Below are 20,859 nucleotides of genomic sequence, written 5' to 3'. Positions count from 1 at the left end.
GACCGTGAATGAAGTATGGAGAGTAATCTCTAGGTGAACCTGTGAGTGTCTTACTATAATGTATATACATAACCATTGGAGGCTCGGTTCTGTGTTATCTAGTTTGCTCAGAAACAGACAATTGTTTGGGGGCTGAAAATTCCATAATTTATACTTGTTAGATAACTGATGTACAGATAAGTGAGCCGTTTTAATACTTCCTTGGGAAAAAAAAAAAAAATAGATACGGGGTTTCCTTTAGGAACATATGAGAGACACCCACCTGATTTTCCCTGATAAGGAAACGCATTTTGTACAACGCTCAAACACTAAGGACTGACCTGGAGCCAGCAGTATGTACAGAGAAGCAGCGGAAGATGTCTGTGTCCCCTCATCTGCCGGCCGCAGTTTGCGCTAAGCACGTGTCCCCATTGCAGCTGATCAGCGATGGCAGTGTGGTCTGCGCAGAGGCCCTATGGGACCACGTGACCATGGACGACCAGGAGCTGGGCTTCAAGGCAGGAGATGTCATCCAGGTTCTGGAAGCCTCTAACAAGGACTGGTGGTGGGGCCGGAGTGAAGACAAGGAAGCCTGGTTCCCCGCAAGCTTTGTCAGAGTAAGTGTGGCGCTTTCCCCTTCCCACAGCTGCCTGTGGGGGGCGGCAGAGCTGCGTCCAGCTCAAGCCCGCTCTCTATAGGCTCAGTTCTTTGTCGTGACGTTATTTTACTTATTTTTTAATTTTTTTAAATGTTTATTTATTTTTGAGCGAGAGATCGAGAGAGCGAGCGAGCGTGGTGGGGGAGGGGCAGAGAGAGAGGGAGACAGAATCCGAAGCAGGCTCCAGGCTCCGAGCTGTCAGCACAGAGCCCGGTGTGGGGCCCGAACTCACGGACCACGAAGATCATGACCTGAGCTGCAGTCGGACACTTAACTGACTGAGCCACCCGGGCGCCCCTCTTTGTAATCATTTTAATGAAACCTTTCAGAAATTAGATGGGTTGAAGGAAAAATTTCAACCATGGTCAACTAACTGTGGCATGGCTGCCATGGTTTGAGCCGCCGGCCCAGCCGTGGCCCGGCCGTGGCCCTGCCAAGTACATGAAGACGTAGCCTAGGGCCAGGCTGCCTTCCTGACCAGCCGTGGAGAAGTGGAAACCTGGGGTCGGGGGGACCTTCTGCCTGCTTCTGGCGCCGCCTCCCCCCGAGTCACCTGTCACCTGTGTGTGGCCCGCAGTTGCGTGTCAATCAGGAAGAGCTGTCGGAGAATTCCAGCAGCACCCAGGGTGAGGAGCAGGAGGAGGATGCCGGCAAGAACCGCCACAGACATTTGGAGAGCAAGCACCAGATGAGGACCAATGTCATCCAGGAGATCATGAACACCGAGCGGGTGTACATCAAGCACCTCAAGGACATCTGTGAGGTAAGACCCCGGACCCCGCGGCCTCCCCCGGGTTGTCTGTGGGATATGCCCGTGTGGTTTTCTTCTGTCCCCAGTCGGACACCCTTTTCTGTAGCCCTCGCTTTTCCTCCCCTGTCTGTCCATGCGGCCCCTGCACGGACTGCACCCTCATTAAATACTTGTCTGCCTTGTTGAGCATCAGTGGCCCCCTGCTGTAGTCAGCTTTCTTTCCTACACTCTCAGGACTGACATCCTGAGGTTATTCAGAGCGAATGACTTTCTGCCTTTTAATTTTATTTATTTATCTATCTATTTACTTATTTATTTGAGAGAAAGAGAGAGAGAGCAAGCAGGGAGAGGGGCACAGAGAATATCTTAAGCAGGCTCTGTGCTCAGCACGGAGCCCGACGTGGGGCTCGATCTCACAACCCTGGGATCGGGACCTGGGCTGAAATCAGAATAGGACGCTCAACCGACTGAGCCACCCAGGCGCCCCCAGAGTGAATGACTTTCAGAGGAGGCAACACCCGTCGGGTGAAACCCACACGATTCCGCAAATGTGCGTCACTCTTTACAATCCCACTACATCTAATCGCTGTCTCACAGATTAGGTTCTCAGTCAGTTAGATGCAGACCAAAAAAAAAAAAAAAAATTTCGTTTTATCTAGTGATTTTCAAAGCCATATTCTGCAGTGTCATGGTATTCTACTGTGTGATAAATTCTGTGTCTCCCACGATCCTCTGTTTTTGTGGATTTTGTACGAGCATTATGCTCCACTGGTGTTGGCCCCATCTCCTCGTTCCCGCTGGCCTGGCCCTGAATGCTGAGTGCTGCACTCTCAGTTCAGCTGTGAACATTTAGCACTAAAGACAAACGCAAGGGAGACAAGTGCCCAGTGATTGGATTAGCTGGCCAGAGAAAGACTGAGCGATGTTTAGCTTTAACCATCTGTTCCCTAGAAGTTAAGGGAGTTTTTTTAAAGTGCCATTTTAGGAAAGTAAGTCATGTCTTAATAATTGTCGAGCTTTGACTTTGTGCCTTCCTTTGACCTGGATGAATTCCTACAAACGCTCACCGGGCAGGTCCTGCTACCCCTCCTATTACAGATGAGGAAACTGAGTCACAGAGAAGGTAAAGTGGTGGGGTGAGGATTTAAATCAGACGGGTCTGCCCTACAGCCTGTATCTTGAACCTTTACATTGTCTTTGTGTTAAAGTTCAGACCAAGTGGGCAGCGGTATGTATTTTATCATGTAGTCCGCTTAGGCTATGTTATTACATGATGCTGATTTGGGGATAATTATTACACACATTTGTGGCCTTTCCTTCCTTCCACACTAACTTCTACCCAAGCCATGGTACAACTAGGGTGTTGTACGTAGAGAATGAGTAGGGCTGTAATCGGGGCAGGCCTCGGATTAAAGATCTGCGGATCTGTGCTCTATATAGAAAGTAGGAAATGGTGGAATCTTTGGGTAAGATGTCCTTGGCTCTTTGCCATGACAGTGAGCCGGCGGCATGAGCCGTTCAGCAAGCTGTGGCATTCTGTATTTGACAGGTCTTCTCAGCTGTGAAATGAAATTAGGGATGGGAGAATGATTATCTTAAGAGTTTAGAAAAAGTATGACAGTCCCAATGTTTGAGCCTCATGTTTGAAACGCTGCAACTTTGCTTTATGAGTATAATCTGAAAACTTTATATAGTTTCTTGCCTCCTAAATCCAACCACATGCACCTGTTGTTCTCTTTTCTTTTAAAAATATTCATAGCACACTGCAGTCGCGGAAGTGTGATTACCCCATCAGGGACCCATAGGGTAAAATAATTTTCTCTGATTAAAATCTACTCCAAGATAATGGCTTTGGGCCCAGAACACTGTATTATTCAAATAATTTCTGTGAATCTCCAAATTAATGTTTAAAAGTTTTGGGGCGCCTGGGTGGCACAGTCGGCTAAGCGTCCGACTTCAGCCAGGTCACGATCTCGCGGTCCGTGAGTTCGAGCCCCGCGTCAGGCTCTGGGCTGATGGCTCAGAGCCTGGAGCCTGTTTCCGATTCTGTGTCTCCCTCTCTCTCTGCCCCTCCCCCGTTCATGCTCTGTCTCTCTCTGTGCCAAAAATAAATAAAAAACGTTGAAAAAAAAAAAATTTAAAAGTTTACTTCTCTGTTTCGCAGGGCTATATCCGACAGTGTCGCAAACACACGGGAATGTTCACTGTTGCGCAACTAGCCACCATTTTTGGAAACATTGAAGATATTTACAAATTCCAAAGAAAGTTCCTGAAAGACCTTGAGAAACAGTACAATAAAGAGGAACCTCATTTAAGTGAAATAGGATCCTGCTTTCTGCAACATGTATGTCACCTGTTACGTCTTATTAATCACATCCGGTCAAATAATTTTGAAATGTTTCTCCAATCTAGAAAGGAGTCCTTTTTTGTTCTGTTTTGTTTCTTGCTTTGTTTGCTGGATTAATTGCCTATGGAATGGAGATATCAGTTGTAAATTAAGTTGCTTGGTTTATATGGTTAATCTTTACCTACATACCTCAAGATTTTAGAATCTTCCCACTTTTATGCAGTTTGGAGTTAGGGGGTTGTGCTTGGAGTAATTTCTCATAGTCCCTCTCATAGTAACTATTATATGTTAATCACTCTTCTCAGGGTTTTCTTGTGTTAGCTTCTGTACTGCTATGACGTGGTAGGATTGATTATTTTACCCATTTTCCAGATGCAGAAACTAGCCCAGAGAGCAAGTGACCCAAGGTCACACGTTAGTTTTTTTTTTTTGATGTTTGTTTATTTTTGAAAGAGAGAGAAAGCATGAGCAGGGGAGAGGGCAGAGAGAGAGAGAGAGACACAGAATCCGAAGCAGCTCCGAGCGGTCAGCACAGAGCGCAACGCGGGTCTTGAACTCACAAACCACGAGATCACAACCTGAGCGGAAGTCGGACGCTCGACCGACTGAGCCACCCAGGCGCCCCTCAAGGTCACACGTTAGTAAGGAGCAGGTGTAGGTTCAGACCGAGGTGTGCAGTTCTCAGACCCCTGCGTGGAACGCTGTAAGTACCTCAGAACGGTCTTGTGATGATGGCGTGAGCTTAATAACTGAGGATTCAGTGCCCCTGATTAATACTAACAGATTTCAGAGGAAGGAGACTTTATTCCCAGCCCAAACGGACACAATTATCGTAACAATAATAGCAGTGACAAAGCCAGCTCCTCAGGTAGCACTTGCTGGGTACTGACCCCAGTGGCTATGCAGAGGCAGCAGAACGGAAGCTGGTCCTCGGGTAGGTTGATTTTAAGTGGCTGAAGATAATGCCGTGGTGGCCACGCAGCGGGGAGCATCCGCCCCACGAGTGCACTGGGTCTGTTTGGGACTTGGTGAAAGGCCTGTTTGGCCAGAGCAGAAGGTTCCAAGACAGAAGCTTCAGAGGTCGGTGAAGGTCAGGCTGCAGGGGGCAGGGCCTGATGAAGGCGAAGCCTCTGGGCGCGGCCTTGCCGGGAGAACGGGAGAAGCCACACAAGGGACGAGGTGGTACTGGGGAGGGGTGACTGCAGTGGGCGTGTGGAAAGACAGACGTGTGGGCGTGGGGATTTCTGAGAACCAGCTGACGGAACTGGTCTTGGGGCGTCAGAACTGCCTGCAGGGCGTTGAGTGTCTAAGAATTAACAGGTGGGTGGGGAAAACCTTCTAGACTTCTGGGACACGGGAGTTGAGGCGTGTCGTGCTGGGCACAGACAAGTAGGAACTGCGGGGTGGGACACCGCACAGCCGTGGGCAGGGCGGGCGACCGCCAGCGGGCAGCCTGGCCGCAGTGGCTGCGGCGGGGGGCTGTTCGGAGGTGGGGTGCGGAGGCCCTGGGAATGTGGAAGCAGGGGCAAGCCCTCGAGCACGGATGGGGGACTGACAGGGTGCCGCTCTGGGATCCGGGAGAGAAGCGCCGGTGTCCTGAGACCTTGGACAAGCAGCCTCCAAGGGAGAAGTCCGGGAGAAAGGAAGGGAGCCGGGGGCCTCACGTGTGTGGGGACCAGGCGGTGGGGCGTTAGGGGGAGGATGTGCTGTGGGGGGAGCGGATGGTGGCTTTGAATCCCCCCCTTGTGGTCACAGTCACAAGCCTGTGTGTCAGTGAAAGTAAAGAGGACGAGGGGGAGACAGACGGGACTTGGGAACAGGGCCTGCCTTTTCCTTGGAGCAGAGCTGGGGCGGAGATGACGGTGGCAGTGGGTGCCGCTCCCCCTGCGGAAGCCCCGGGCCACCGTGAGACACCCCGTCAGGGTTCGACGAAGGGGGCTTCGAGTGGGGCCAGGGCACCGAGTCCTAGAGCAGCCCCCCCCCCCCCCACCCTTGGGCCCCCTGCTCTGTAAGCGGCCCCTGCCTGCAGAGAAGACGCGGGCTTGCTGCATGAGAACAGGGCAGAATCGGGGTGCTCTCCGGGACGCCCCCTCGGACGGGGCCGTGCCCATCGCCAGCCCATAGCCTGACGCGGCTGTGCTTCCCCTTCCCAGCAAGAGGGCTTTGCCATCTACTCCGAGTACTGTAACAACCACCCGGGCGCCTGCGCGGAGCTGTCCCGCCTGATGAAGCAGGGCCGCTACCGACACTTCTTCGAAGCCTGCCGCCTGCTGCAGCAGATGATCGACATCGCCATCGACGGGTTCCTGCTGACGCCGGTGCAGAAGATCTGCAAGTACCCTCTGCAGCTGGCCGAGCTGCTCAAGTACACCACGCAGGAGCACAGGTGAGGGGCAGGTGCCGCTGGGGGACGCGCACCGGAGCCTGCGCACCCCGCCCCCAGGGGGGCACTCGGGGCTTCGCGGAGTGGCGGTGACGGGCTGGCTCACGCGTCCTCTTGACGCTCTCGCTGAGCGTTGGGGAAGAAGCTGTCGTGTCGCTTCGAACGTTCAAGATTACTCTGAAGTCTGAACTAGGGTCATCGAAGAGGCTCCGGGATATCTGTTCCTAGAGATGCTCAACATTTAAGAATAATTCTTAAACTGTGTCATGAGCACACGGGGGTTTGTGTTGTCTGTTGGTCCTTATAAGTGACGTATATCCTACAAATGCTCTTTTGTAGCTACTCAGTAGTTAATAAATAAAGACCTACACCGGCGTAACTTCAGTTTCGGAAACAGTCTGCTTCCCGTCCTATAGCAGCTCACCCCCAGAGCGCTGTCATGTACTGCAAGGAGAAGTTACTTTACGGAAGGGTGAGGACTGCCAGAGTTTAAACCCTGAAAGAGTGGGGAATCTCGAGGGTACAGGGTAGCGTGTAGGGTCAGGTTGGAGAAGCATCCCCCCGAGGTCCCGTCTGGCTCTAAGCCCTTTCTTGCCCAACCTGGGTGCTCACTCCGTCTCCATAATCCGTTCCACCCCGTACACCTTGCGCTTTGGGGCACGGGACTTCTCATCGTGGTCACCCGAATGCTCCATTTCCTTGTCCCTAAGTTCTTCTGGGGGAGCTAATTATTAAGTTGCTACTTAACAGCAACTCACTGTTTTCCTGCATGCACAGAATAACGCATAACCGTGCTGTGATTATTTGTGAGATCCCACCCACTGGGTGTTGGAATGGGCACGCCGTTCTTTGCCACTCCCCAGGATGTGCAGGACCCAGTTGTGCGTGGTGCCTTTAAGTGGCACTGGTTGGGTTATTGCTGTGTTTTCACCAGGCCACAACCGGAATGCCAGCTGGATACCAAGGTTTTGGGATAAAGCTTGCTATTTTAGGTAAGACTCAAACCTCATTCCTGACATCCGTGCCACTGGTACAAAGCTTTCAGTGTACCTACCCGTAGCCGTTGAAAGGATGATCTGGAAAGGTTCTAGGATGCAGAGAGGGGGACAGGATTGTACCCAGAGGAAATCTGCCTTGCCACACCACAACAGTGCTGGCTTTTCACAGCTAACTGTTGCCCGGAGAGCAATCAGATTCTCCCCGGCAGTGCCTGGCCCTGCAGGGTGTGCCGGATGGAGCCATCTTTTGTCCTGTCTGTTGCCGGACTCCTGTGGAGACATGGGGCTTGCAGAAGGAATCCTTTTACAATTAGATCGGAAGGTGGAAAGAGAAAAAGAGCTGGGTTGCCAAACAATAGACCCTATAGACATGGATGTTAAAGAATTAAGATTAAAGGAATAAGAGAAAGGCATTCATTGAAAGAGGTAAGAGAGAAGAGAGCTATATATATTTCTGTTTCTGTTTCTGTTTCTGTTTCTGTTTCTGTTTCTGATGGGAAAATCAGAAAACTTGAGTGGAAGCAAAATAGCAAAGTTAAGAGAGCCACACATTTAAAGAAAATGTTCAAGAATGAACACACAACATGATGAGGAACCAGAGAAAATAGATAAGAGTAAAAAGAGACATCTTGACAGACATGGGCAAGCAGATTGGTACGTTCTCAGGTGGGAAGTGTATGTCCAGAAGTCTGTACATCATCCTTCAACAGTTGGTTTTTCTCTTCTAAGGGCATTTCTCACCGTGAGGCATTTGTGTATTTTGGCTACTACCCTCCCCCCCCCCCCCCAATCCTTTTAAAGGAAATGACAGAAAGCCCATTTCCCTGTCTTCATTCAATAAAACAAAACAATTAAAAAAAAAAAAAAAACATTACGTTCTGCCTCTTTCCTAGGATTGACAGAAAATCTTGTAGGAAAACATATACAATAATTTTGTGCACTCTTCTTCATTGCCTGAGGCCTGGGGTGAGTGGTGGCTCCCATTACTTTGACAGCCCCCTTGTATCCGTTTTGGTCTTCCATTGTGCCCCGCTTCTGAGTGTGAACGGGCCTGTTTAAAGACAGCGAGGTCTGCCTTGTGGGGGAGTGCCCAGGGACTTCCCAGGAGTGGAGTTTAATTGTGTTTGCTAAATAAACAAGAGTCTGCTTCCAAGGCTTTCTTGTCCTGACTGCGCAGGAGGATCTGAATTCGGTGCAACTGAGATCCAAAGGCTCCGTCAATCCCGTGAGACACAGGAACGTGCCAGAAAGTGAAGAATTCAGCTCATTAGCTGGATGATTGGTTTACATGTCCCCAAATTATTAATGCCGAGCAAACTGGAATGTAAAACTTCCCAATACTAGACATGCCCTGCCCGAGTCTGTGTGTAGAGTATAGCTGTAATTTATTTTTCCAGTACCTCCAGTTTTAGAAACCTGGGGAACAGCAGCCTGCTCCAGGGAACATTTAGTTTGATCTGACCGCAGGATACGGAAGCACCAGAAATGAAGGTCGTTCAGTGAGGTGAATACGGTGTTAGTGTTTACATAACACCACGTCCAGCTTCTGTGGCTCATGTCCCCTTTGTGTCCTTTCCTGAATATCATCACAGATGAGGCTCAGAGCGGATAATTAGTCTCGAGAATGGTTACTGATTGTTAAAGTACTTTATATAGCAAAACTGGCTGTAAGAGAACCAAAGCAATAATGAAGACTGTCCTTTCTTTATTGATGAAAATAATCTATTGTCACTGTGACTAAAACTTATTTCTTGTGGCATTCACTTTCATTCATTGCGATTTCTGGGAAATGAATGAAAACATTCTTATTCCAAAGAATTCTGGATTGCATTCGGTCAGCTCCCTTAACCTATGGAGACTGTAGTCTATTCATAGAGGAAAAAGCAAAAGGGAACAATGGCCGTTATTTAGATGCCACGTCGTCCAGACTGTTGGTATACAAATCGGGGATGGGGGGCATGACTTAGTGAGTCTGCCTTTGCAGGTTTCAGGTTATATGGTTAAAACGAACCTCCTGCTTTGCAGTGATTACAACAATATAAAGGCGGCCTACGAAGCCATGAAGAACGTAGCCTGTTTGATCAATGAGCGCAAGCGCAGGCTGGAAAGCATCGACAAGATAGCACGGTGGCAGGTGTCCATCGTGGGCTGGGAGGTAAGTGCGAACCCCTTCCTGCACCCGCTGCGCCGCCCAGCACTGTGCACCCCCTCCCTCGCTCCGGTCTAGCTTGATGCCATACTTCAGCATCCTGTGACTGACACTTCATATTCTTGGCTTTCACGGTGTCTGTATTTTGAGGCACGTGCTCGACCTTAACAGTCAGCTACTTGACGCCTCACCTGCACCAAGAAATCAACTCTGAAGCGTGTCTGTAATTCATTTATTGTTTACGCTGTCTCTCCTGCTGGGAAGTACGCTCCATAAAAGCAAACGGAGAACCCTTAAAATACACAATATAGTGTGGGAGGAGTCCGGACTCCGGACTCACACTGCGTGCGTCCGAACTGGTCTGATCTGGGCCAGATCAATATTTTCATCCATAAGGTGGGGTTGAAAACGCTACCTGCCTCACAGGGCTGTTGTGAGGATTGTCTAAGACGGTGGTAAACGCAGTCCTTGGCACACCCTGTCAGAATGGTCTAGCGTGCGTATTTATTTATAGACACGACAACCACAGCAGCGTCTGGCGCTGCTCTAAGCCGTTTTTATATGCGAACTCATTTCATCCTCTCAGTGACCCTATGAGGTAGGGACTGCTGTGGCCTCCACTGAACTGATAGGGAGCGGAAACACGCACGGGTAGGGAGCTGGCTCAAGGCCACACAGCCGGAGAGTGGCACACCCGGATTCCAATCTAGTCAGGCAGCCTGGCTTCAGAGCGCATGCTGGTGACCGCTAGACCCTATGGCAGTCATTAAGAACGATCGGCTGGTGCTGTTCCGATTGTGTTTAGACCAAGTGAGATTCGTCCTACATCAAATTGATTAGTCAGAACACACTGTCCCGAAGGATTAAGAAAGTTTGGATGGAGAAGTTAGGTTTTTAACTAAAGTAGGTGATGGCCATAAACGTTGGAAAGAAATACTTCTATTTCAGGGGCCGTAGAGACTTGTGGAGCTTGAATGGGCCCTCAGACATCACTGTGTTTAACTCTCTTACTTTGTAAGTGAAGAATCTGGGACACAGAATTGCTATAGGCAAGTAAGTAGAACTGTTTTAGAGTCAAGATTTTCTGCCTCCACAAAATGTTGTGTGTGACCGGGACTGAAGGAGAATAAAAATCTTAGAGATCAAAGGCCGGTGTCGTACCCAATACCGTAAAGGTACATTGGGTTAGACCCGACCTAATACTGTAAAGGTGTATTTTTCCTTGTGTTCCTGGACTGTGGCATTGAGGGGATAATTTATTGTCAGAAGTTCACCGATCTCTGGTTGGCAGTTTGCCACGTGGCCTTTTGTTTCCAAGATCCGAAGCTAGTTTTTATTCTGGGAGCCGCTGTGTATACCAGACGGGAGAGCCCGAGCCCCAGGGTCGATAGCACGGAGTTCCCACCCGTAGGAAGCCTCTGTGGTGGCCTTCTTGTCCCAGGAGCAGCCATTTCAGACGGGGTGGAGTCTAGTGACCCAGCACGTTTGCCACCGGGAATACACCTCACAACACAGAGGCGCTGTAACATCTCCCGCTGAGTAGGAGGTAAAGAAAGGAAATTTCACACACAGGGAGACGAACAGCCCGAGATTCGCGTGGCCTCTTGAGCCCCGCTGACCCGCGGACGGGTCTCCTGTGACTGGAAGGTCCGAGAACAGACCGTGTCAGGACCTCTTCCTGTCTCCGTGACGCGTGAAGGAATCGGGATGGGGAGACCGTGAACTGTGTTTCCCTCCCTCCAGGGGCTGGATATCCTCGAGCGGAGCTCGGAACTGATCCACTCCGGGGAGCTGACCCAGGTCAGCAGGCACGGCAAGAGCCAGCAGCGGACGTTCTTCCTGTTTGACCACCAGCTGGTGTCGTGCAAGAAGGACCTGCTGCGCAGGGACGTGCTCTACTACCGAGGCCGCACGGACATGGACGAGGTGCGGCTTGTGGACCTGGAGGACGGGCGGGACAAGGACTGGAACCTCAGCGTGAAGAACGCCTTCAAGCTCGTCAGCAAAACCACCGACGAGGTTCACCTGTTCTGTGCCAAGAAGCAGGAAGACAAGGCGAGGTGGCTGCAGGCCTGCGGCGACGAGAGGAGGCGCGTGCGAGAGGACCGCGAGATGGGTGAGCGGTGCCTCTGCCCTCCCCTCCCGCCCCCGCCCCGCCCCCCCCCCCCCCCCGCCCCCCCCAGCGGTCAGCTCTTCCCCACCCCCCGCCCCGGGGTCAAGTAGCCCCCTTGCAGAAAAGAAGCGGGATCTGCAAATCCCGAATACGGTTGACCCCACGCACAGTCAGAAGCCCGCGTGTTAACTCTTGATGACTGACAGCCTGCTGCTGACCGCAGAGCCTTACGGCTAACGTAGTCGGTTAACACATGTACGGAGCTTGTGCCGTTTAATCCCAAGATGTGGATACTGTTGCTATACCCATTACTATAGGTGAGGAAATTGAGGCTCAAGGCACTCACCCACTCTTCTAGCGTGACCACTTAGCATTTAAAGCCAGCTCAGTGTCACCCCGACACTGGGCCACACTCTGGTGACTGTCATCCAGGCCATGAGAAATACCGGATGATCCTCGAGGCCGCCTCTTCGGGTGTACCTTTAAAGCACTTTAAATTTACCTTGCGCCCTAGTCCATTCAGACCCAAGACCTTGGCCCACCTGTTTCCCCATCTCTCTCGTGCATGAAGCTGAGGACCGTGCACCCTGTCCTACGATTCAAGCACTGCTTCCTCCTGTCGCCCTTACCGTCCCAGGGTCTGCTCGCCTCCAGGTACCGATTAGCCTCAAAAGCCGGAAACCGTCAGGCCCGGTCTGTAAGCCCAAGGTGCAGGGCCTTCCGAGCACATTAGGGTTTTGAGCACCAACTGTCGGACAGATGTCAGGATGCCCCAGGGACCAGGGGCCTTAAAGGTGAGGTGAATGAGGATACTCATCTCTGCGGCCCACGCGAGCCCAGACTGTAAAGGTTACGTAGTGCAGGACAGAAGAGCCACCCACTGCCGCGACGAAAGCTAGAGTGGAAGCCTGGGCCCACCCCCGCCCTGTCCATGTGCTACGGATCCGTGTTGTACCGATCCTAGGCTTCGCCACGGATCTGAGTCTCACCCACAGGAGGGTCTGTGGGATCCCACGTTAGGGCAGGAAGGGGTTTAGGAGTCAGTCTGGCTCACTCACCGTCAAGCAGGAATCTCCTCTGAAACACTGAACCTCAACCCCTAGTGACACCTGCAGCCCTCATTACTCATAGGGGACCCCTTCGGCTAAGTGGACGTCCCCCTTTCACCAAGAGGAAAGCTGCTTCCCAGCAGCTGCCATATATCGGTGCCACTTTTGACTGGGGTCTCACTGGAGTAAGACTCCTCCCTCTGTCATGCTGAGAACTCCTCAAATATTTGCAGAGATCCCGATTTTACCTGCCACGTAAGGTCATCTAGTGTAGGCCCTGACATCATTTGTAAGTTGGAATGTTGCACTTTCCCCTCAGATGGAACCAGCATTTCAGGGGGCATCCTAAACACGTCTCCCCTCTGTCCCTTGACAGAAAGAAAGACGAGCCTTGATTTTATACCTTTCTCCAGTACACTGCTTCCCTTGTGACTGGTCCTCAGAAGACGTGAATGAATGAGTGGATGAATGAATGAATGGGGCACTCTGGGAGTCTCTGGACTGGGTGAATGTGGAACGAACGAGGGTGGCCCCGGGTCCTCGCCAGGCATGTTATGTTAGTCCAGTGCCTGTCACCTCGTGTGTGGAGAGATCGGGGAGGTCTGCCATAAGGCCGGCCGGGCATGGAGGGCCGGAGTGGGGCAGAAGGCCCGTGCGGGTCCAGGAGCAGCAGAAGCCAGTGTATGGCACCTGAGGGAGGGGTCGGGACCTGTCAGACGTCAGCTCGGTCAGGGAGCCACGGCCCAGGGAGCCGCTGGGAGCTGAGTGTGACGGCGGAGGCTGAGCCCTGATTTCCTTCTCCCGGGTGTAGAGCCTGCCTCCGGGAAGAAGCTTTCTTGCCGGCCTAGGAGCCAGCCTGACAGACTTGGCCCTCCTCTGTCTCTGGCCTTTGCTCTCTCTCCACGTCCTGCGTGCAGGGGCCTGCTGTTCCCCCCCACCTCGCCCACTCCGTGCAGACAGCGCACTTTACAGGGGAAGTTCAAGGCACGTGCTCTCGACAGTTGGGGTACACAATCCAGTTCCCATTACGCAGATGTTCAAGCTGGAATCGCTCACTCGGCTTTCACAGCAGGTGGGCGAGTCGACCCTGGGACTCCTTCGATTTGCCCTCTCCTCCTAGGGCCTCACCCTTTATGGTTGTGATTTGGGTGACCCTACGTGGACGTGCGTCTGGGTCTGCACAAGTGGTCTGTGTGTCGTTACTAACAGCACCCCATGTCACCCTTCAACATGTCCTTGTAGGGAGCAGGTTATGCGAGTGTCCGTCCCGGGGACAGTCCTTGCTACTTCTCCATTCGTAAGCTTCTCAGTGTCCCTTGGTTCCTCCAGGATTGAGGTTTTTTGCTCCAGGTTATGGTTCTGGTTTTACTCTGCAGTGGCTTCACTTGTTTTGAATGTGTATCATGTCTGTTTCTAAATCCAGGAATGGAAATTTCAGAAAATCAAAAGAAACTCGCCATGCTAAATGCTCAAAAGGCAGGACACGGGAAGTCAAAGGGTAAGTTTTGAAGGACGCTTCGTCTCCCCATCTCCTTCGTGGGAATCGGTATCGGAACTCAGATCAAGCCGAGCGCCCGCGGTGGTTAGCCCGCTGACGACCAGCCTTCAACGAGGGGGAGGCGTACAGGTGATGGTACGGGTCTGTCAAAGGGACAGGGCCCCCAGAAATGGGCGGTCCAAAACAATCTGCATTTGCTTTTGAGTGGGAGTGTGTTTCAGTATTTGCCTACATTTGAATGTGAGCCTGTAAGATCTAGGTCACCTTCTAGACCTCTGTCCTGAGGAGGTGCCGGCATTCTTCCCCGGGCCTGGCCAGTTCGCCAGTCTGAGGCAAGCCAACAGCTCCTGCGTGGTCTGGGCACGGCCGGAGGCAGTCTCCGGCCCCAAACTGCTCGTCAGTGCAGGCTGCATTCGAGTTTAGAGAAGAAAAACGGGCCTAAAAGTGCAGGATGTGAAGAGATGAGTTAGGAAGGCACGCCAGCCAGTTTAGAGCAGGGCCCCCCTGCCCTGCACGCGCTGTGAAATTAGCAGTGCTCAGGTCACGCCCGGGGGTCCCGATGTGCAAACAAAGATTTATTTTTACAGTGCGTGTGATACACATGATCTCGTCCAACAGGAATGAAATAATAAGGATTTTTATTCCAAAAATATTTGTCATGTTCTTAGAAACTTCTATTCAGGTCAACTTTTCTAAGAACGATGTGTCCTATGAATTGTGTCCCATTCAGTATGTTTGTAACTGAAAATGGGAAAACAAGACCCAGTTGAGCCCAGGACGGGCCAGGGGACTGGAAGATTTCATTACCAAAACAGCACTTAACCTCGCCATTGCCCAGCTGCTCCCTCCCCTCAAATGCAGACACACCCCCCCCCACCTCCCACTGACTTACGAATACCTTGAAGGCAGAAACACCTATTGTTTGTGAGCCTCTTCACTTGAGTGGCAGGTGACTAGTAAATATCACCTGTCAGAATCTGTTAGTTTGCGTTGCTGTCTTTCAGGAGCGCTGGCTCAGCAGCTGGGCACCCGGGCACCCCCGAAAGGAAGGCACCTCTTATGTGGGAAGGCCGAGAGAGCCTCCTGCCAGTCCAGACCAGGGCAAGGATGCCTTCTGCCCTGAGTCCTGGCTCCTTCGGGAACCCACGCTATTTCCTCCTGCCACGCTGACTTTCACAGTTAGCTTGTGATCTCGTAGCTAGTTTTAATAAGCCTTTTTCATTACCTCTGCGCAGATTGAAAACCCCTATCCCAATAAGACACTTTCGATTTAGCAATTCAGTTCGGGGTCCCTGTTCTGAGCACGTTCCTTATATTAGCTCACAGCTGTCGTAGCAGCCAGGAGGTGCTGTTATCCCCACTACAGATTCAGGGAGTGGGGGTGCAGAGAAATCAAATAATTTCCCAAATAATTATCCTGAATAATCACAGCCAGTAAGCGGCAGAGCAGGATTTGGGCCAGGGCAGGCTGGGCCACAGGCTCTCGGAGCATCTCACTGCCTCTCATCGCGAGCAGCCCTGATCCTGCCCCTCCCGCTGCGTGAGCGCAGGTGATGGTCACAACCTCTCTGGGTTTCAGGTCCCCTCCCCGGAGGGTTTTTGTGACGCCACCTAATCCATGGCTGCACACGCAGTGTCTGCACATAAGCAGCGTCGTGATGGCTCGTAGATGTCCTCCGGGTGCGTGTGGATTAAGAATCAGCTGAGAATTCGAGTGTTGGTGCTGTTTTTCCTTTTCGGCTGACGAGTGACGCTGGGTCCCTGTTCCGTCCCCCTCCCCCCTCGGGTTAGGCTACAGCGCGTGCCCGGTGGCCCTGCCGCACCAGAGCTTGCACCCTCTTCACCAGCGCCACGTGACCGTGCCCACCAGCGTCCCCCAGCAGCAGGTGTTTGCCCTGGCAGAACCCAAGAGGAAGCCTTCGCTCTTCTGGCACACGTTCAACAAACTCACCCCTTTCAAGAAGTGAAAACGGAAGGCCGCCCTTCTGCTGAGGTGCCCGCAAAGAGGAGAACCAGTTTTGTTTCTCGCGTGCTGACCCCAGTGCTGAGAACTTGTTTCGGGGGATCCGTGGGGAACAGAAGGGCGCAGACGCACCTCAGCGTTCAGAGGCCCGGCTCCCCCCTGGGAGGGAGGCGAAGGTCGTGAGGCGCGGCCCCGATGTCCACGAGACCCCTCCGTGATCCGTGCCGAGCCGGCCGGGCCGTGGGAACCAGCGACGACCTCAGGGAAGCCGAGCGGTGACCCCAGCGGGCGTCGCCATGACGGGCACGCACAGTGCTGCCCTTCCTGAGGACAGACCGGATCGCACGGTCACCGTTGCAAGTGGGTTCCAGGGGGACGGTAGTGATGGGGTTGGCGCGAAGGTGTCTCGCCAGCACCGGTAAGCCTCTCTTCCACAGTGTTAGGGGACTTCCCGCCACAGCGCGCGTGGCCATCGTGTCCCCTGGTGTCCTCTGCATTGTTGCCAAATAGCGGCGCAGGCTGCCTCTTGCCAGATGCGTCCCCCACAGGCCGGAGGGGCGAGCACCGTGAATCCCTCACGCGGAGGGCAGTCGGGGTCACTGAAGCCTCCTGAAGCTGCCGCTGCTTACGGGAGAGAGTGCCGCGTCCCGCCGCGGGCTGGTGTCATCCCGACCCCCCCCACCCCCCACCCCCCCCCCCCCCCCCCCCCCCCCCCCCCCGGCGGGCACCCTCCTGCCGGAGCGCGGCGGAAGTCACACGCACTCACACGCTGTGACCTAACAGACTAATCGGACGCACCTGTTTGCGATATGAAACCCCCCACCTGCTTTAATTTTATGATAAATTAAATAACGCACCTGCAGCAGTTGCAAGGCGTTCTTAGAACATCCGAGGTTTTCCCATCAGTTGTTTTGGCGTCCCCACCAATCCAGTGACGGCGACCCGAACGGTCGGCCGAGAAAGCACGCGGTTCCGAGCAGCCCCCCTCAGGACCCGAAGCCGACTTCGCCTGCATAAACTCCACACCCAGCAGGGCCAGCCACGGCCTTACTGTGCTGTCAGGAGGGTTCCGGAGATTCGTTCCGTAAGAATGAACGAAAAGTACACGTCGCCCCAGACACGGCCGTCCTCTGTCCCGGAGGCCACGTGGGCCGATACGTGTCGGTCGTAATCTCCTTGTCTTCGTCCGCGTTGTAAACCCGGATGGAAAGAACTCGGAGCGCGTCTCAAGAAGACGGGCTTTGCAAGGGCGACGCCGTTGAAACGCACCTGGGGCGCCGGTCGGGGCAGCGCGGGACACGCCTGTGGCTTCTGCTTGAGAAGCCCTTGCCGTGCGCTCCCCTCGGGCCCGTTTCCCGGCGGCCGTGCTTATGAGAAATCCGGAGCGCCGTGGCCAGAGGGGTAACTGTGCCTCCGAGGGTCCGGCCCCCTCCTTTCTCCCCCACCTCCCCTCCACCCGGGGCTGGCCCCAGAGGAGGTGACGTCAGGCGTCGAGGAGACAAGACCCTGGACGTCGAGCGGGCCTCGGAGCACCATCTGGAGATCGGACCCGTCCCGACCCCGCTCCGCCGCGTCGAGGTGCTCATCCGCGTGTCGTGTCGCCGCGAGCCGGTACTGCCCCGTGGCCGGCCGCCCGGGGCTGCTTCCGGGGCCCTTAGCGCCCTGGGTCCCGGTAGGAAGGCGGCGTCCGCGAGGGGCCTGCTCGGGAGGCGCTGTGGCTCGGCGGCCGGGCGAGTGCGTGCGTCGCTGTTCCGGGTCCGAGGAGAACGCCCCCTTTTAGTTGCGTTTATGTAACTGACCCTTCTACTAACAAAATGCAATGATAAATTTCGAAAACCACACTTAACATGCTTTTTGTGGGCCCCTTAGTGACAGCCGTAGGAGTCTCTGTGCTAAACGGAGTCGTTAGTCTGTAGGACAATTTTGGACAGTTGTTTTGTTTTAATCTAAGAAAATTGCTTTAGGGAAGAAAAGAGAAACATTTGCTTATGTCACATTTTCGATGAGGATTGAATTCAACTGAAGAACCAGTTCAGGGCTTCCATTTACTGATATTAATGCGCAGTGAGGAGGGGCTTAAATTCTGTGACCAGGGTTGATTTCCCGGCCGAGCCCCAGCTTCTGGGTGCCACCTGTCCCTCCGTGGATTCTCTAACAGAAGAAGGAAGCTCGGACCCCAGGGCCTTTAGGAGGCTGCCCCGTGAACTTGGGACAGTGTGGAGTCACACGATCAAATCTCCACCCTGAGTGGATACTGCTTGAAATCTTAGGCGATTTTGAAAACTGAGACTTTTTTTTTTTTTAAAGGTAGAATGCCTTTGACGTCTTTAAATCTGTTTGTCTAGCTTGAGTTCTTTTTTTTTTTTTTTTTTTTTTTTTAACCAAACGCCTGAGTTCTATAAAGAATACGTGGCTCAAGTATTCTAATCGTAGGTTTGCCAAACTTTCCTCCTTAAGTCACGTGTTCCTCTTGGGAAGGAAAAGAGAAGCCAAGAGCCTCCCGTGTGGATTCTGTATGTTTGGGAGTCTTGCTTTTCCCTGTTTGTCTCATTTTAACCCCCCCTTGCATACTCTGGATGCCCCCCAACCCCCCCACACATGCTCTCACACAATCACAAAGATGGCACAACACTTTGACAAATTTCACTTATTCTATTATTTGTATTTCAGAATTTGCCGACTCTTTTGGAAGACCACTCAAATGACCGTGAGTCAAAAGCAGCCTTCTCAGTTTTAATCCTACCAAAAATGCACAGCAACCTTGCAGTAAATCGTAAACCATCATAAAATGGGACATTTGTAAAATCCTAGAGAAACACCATTCTGTATCTTTGGCCCACGGATAAGAAAAAGGATGACAGCAATGTGCTAGAGCTTTCGCGGGGTCCCTTCTTCATAGTGTGATTTTCAGTAGATCTCCTCTTTTCCCTGATAGATCTGATGTTGTCGTTGAAAACGTTTCACCCCCGGGCTCCATGCTGTTTCTGAATATTGTTGTGCCTTTTTATACCTAGTCCAGACAAAGACCAACTCCAAGCCTGTTCAGAAAATCCCCTCGATCCTACGTTGCTGTTGTCTAGACACAAAACAAAAGTGCATTTAATTCAGACTTTGTTTCACGATGGGAATCTTTTTGTAAAAGCCACAATCCAGCATCTGTAAGTTGGAAATAAATCTCTAGTGCCCCAATTGCTGGTCTTTCTCAACACAAATAAGTCCACTTATTTACCCGAATAGAGCAGCCCGAGTACCTGGAGTCAGGAAGAAGCGTGCCGTATGGTCGTTTTATGGAAGAGAGCAGAAACACACGTGTCCCTCACAGGCCAGCGGTGACAAGTGTGGATAAATGTCCCTTTGATGGCTGACAGGCCAGGGATGCTGGACACAGATCGGCGAGGTCAGACCGCCCAAAAGCAGGTGTCCTTGTAATAAGCTTACCCTACAAATGTCCTTGTCAGAATTCCACTCGGCTGATGCTGTTATCTCAGGATGCGCGCAGCGGAAGTAGCGTTCAAATGGTTTTGAATAGAATAAGCAGCCAACTGTCGGATCTTGAAAAGAGAAACCCAGAAGCTTAAATATTTGATGCAAACATACTTAGCTACAACACACTTAACTTTATTGTCTTAGTTATGTCATAGGCATCAACCTTTATATTTAGAAAATACTTTCCTTTAACTGACTCTGTAATTTAATAATTGGTCTCTTTTGTAAATATCAGCATCAGTTGTGTTTACCCATTTTGCAAACTTCTAGCAACCTTTTCCTTGATTTTTAACTCATCAACATCAAGACAATGTTGTTAAGCCAAGTGACAGCTTCGAAACTGATGAATTAGCTGTTGACAGCTGAACTATGTTGTACCAGACTGCTATAACTTGACATGTATTTCTGTTGAATGAAGTTTTGTAAAAAGAAAAAAAAAGATATTATTTACAATGTTATTTGAATGATTTCTTGTAAATGCTGTGAATCTATATTTGTTGTTTTGTATCTGTATATTAAAGTTAATTTGCCAAACTGGTTCCAGCAATGCATTTGAGTAGTAAAATAAGACTGTGTGTGTGTGTGTGTGTGTGTGTGTGTGTGGTGTTTACATTTTTTTTTTTTTTAATAGAAAGTGCTAGGAGGGTTTCTGGATCTACAGCTCATTTCCTGACTGGACAGTGATAGACTTCCCCGTCAGTAAAAATCCATCCCTCAATGATCAGGCTTAAACCACTAGTCAAGCGTGAGAGAAGGGGTCCCCAGGGGAACAGGGAGGAGCCGCCCGCCTGAAGAAAGTCCGCACAGGTTGGAACAAGCCTGGTAAAGCCACGCCCGGAGTGAAAAGGCCTTCTCTGTAGGAGCAGCTCTTGGATGGACGGTGGATGAGCCGCACAGGCCTTTACACGCCTTTCGCCTTTCGTCCCGGGTGGAGATCGAGCCGCTTCACCGGGAGATCCGCTGCCCACCCTCTGGGGGCGGGGAACAGGCCTGAACTTCCTTCTCTAATTAACACTCAGAGAAGTGAGGTAAATAGCCCGTTGTTCGCAGTGAAAAGTATTCCCCAGACGGTTGCCAGGCAGCCCGTCCCCTAACCTCCACCTCCTTCCCAAACTGCTCTCTCCCTTCCCTCGGGCTGCCCTGGGAGAGGGGGCAGCGTGGGGGCGGGGGCGGGGGAGGGTGAGCACTGGGGATCTGAAAGGCCTCCCCGGGGAGGCTCCCAGGGACCCAGCCGGCGCCATTTGGGGGAACTGGTAAAGAGGGCGGTGGGGGCTTTGCCAGAAGAGCTGAGGGGTAGCCGACCTCCCCCGGTGGAGCGCGGCCTGCGTCGTGCGGCGGGAGGCCAGCTGACCTGGGTAATCCTCCCGAGGAGCGTCTGGTCGAAGCGGGGAGACGGGCACGTGGAGCTGTAATGAAAGCTCGTGGTGAAGTGAAGTGTGCAGCGACGGGGGGGGGGGGGGGGGGGGCGCGGGGGGGGGGGGGGGG

The 20,859-nt window shown here is 52.3% G+C and overlaps 1 protein-coding gene and 1 long non-coding RNA gene across 8 annotated transcripts in view; one reads left to right on the top strand and one right to left on the bottom strand.

The window, feature by feature from the left end:
* Window positions 1–18,642, top strand: part of SPATA13 (spermatogenesis associated 13) — an 81,950-nt gene extending 63,308 nt beyond the window's left edge. For 4 of the 6 annotated variants that reach the window (XM_049646722.1, XM_049646723.1, XM_049646725.1 and 1 more), the window contains 8 exons: window positions 417–596; window positions 1,215–1,400; window positions 3,553–3,732; window positions 5,889–6,121; window positions 9,142–9,271; window positions 11,009–11,381; window positions 13,851–13,925; window positions 15,717–16,600. In XM_049646722.1, coding sequence (XP_049502679.1) covers window positions 417–596; window positions 1,215–1,400; window positions 3,553–3,732; window positions 5,889–6,121; window positions 9,142–9,271; window positions 11,009–11,381; window positions 13,851–13,925; window positions 15,717–15,892 — 1,533 coding nt within the window. In that variant the 3' untranslated portion in view covers window positions 15,893–16,600. Of the gene's footprint in view, window positions 1–416; window positions 597–1,214; window positions 1,401–3,552; window positions 3,733–5,888; window positions 6,122–9,141; window positions 9,272–11,008; window positions 11,382–12,015; window positions 12,173–13,850; window positions 13,927–15,716; window positions 16,601–18,558 lie in introns of those variants that run through there. The other 2 variants (XR_007461050.1, XM_049646721.1) reach the window with 2 other exon arrangements.
* Window positions 18,530–20,808, bottom strand: LOC125933665 (uncharacterized). Of its 2 annotated transcripts, XR_007461054.1 has the most exons (3): window positions 20,726–20,808; window positions 20,180–20,345; window positions 18,530–19,439 (listed from the first exon to the last, which is right to left on the bottom strand). It is a non-coding gene; the product is annotated as an uncharacterized LOC125933665 (long non-coding RNA). The 2 variants fall into 2 exon arrangements; XR_007461053.1 differs by lacking the exon at window positions 20,180–20,345.
* Window positions 20,809–20,859: the final 51 nt, after the last annotated feature.

This window comes from Panthera uncia, assembly GCF_023721935.1.
Source record: "Panthera uncia isolate 11264 chromosome A1 unlocalized genomic scaffold, Puncia_PCG_1.0 HiC_scaffold_16, whole genome shotgun sequence".
Taxonomy (NCBI): domain Eukaryota; kingdom Metazoa; phylum Chordata; class Mammalia; order Carnivora; family Felidae; genus Panthera; species Panthera uncia.
This window is presented reverse-complemented; position numbering and strand designations above follow the sequence as displayed.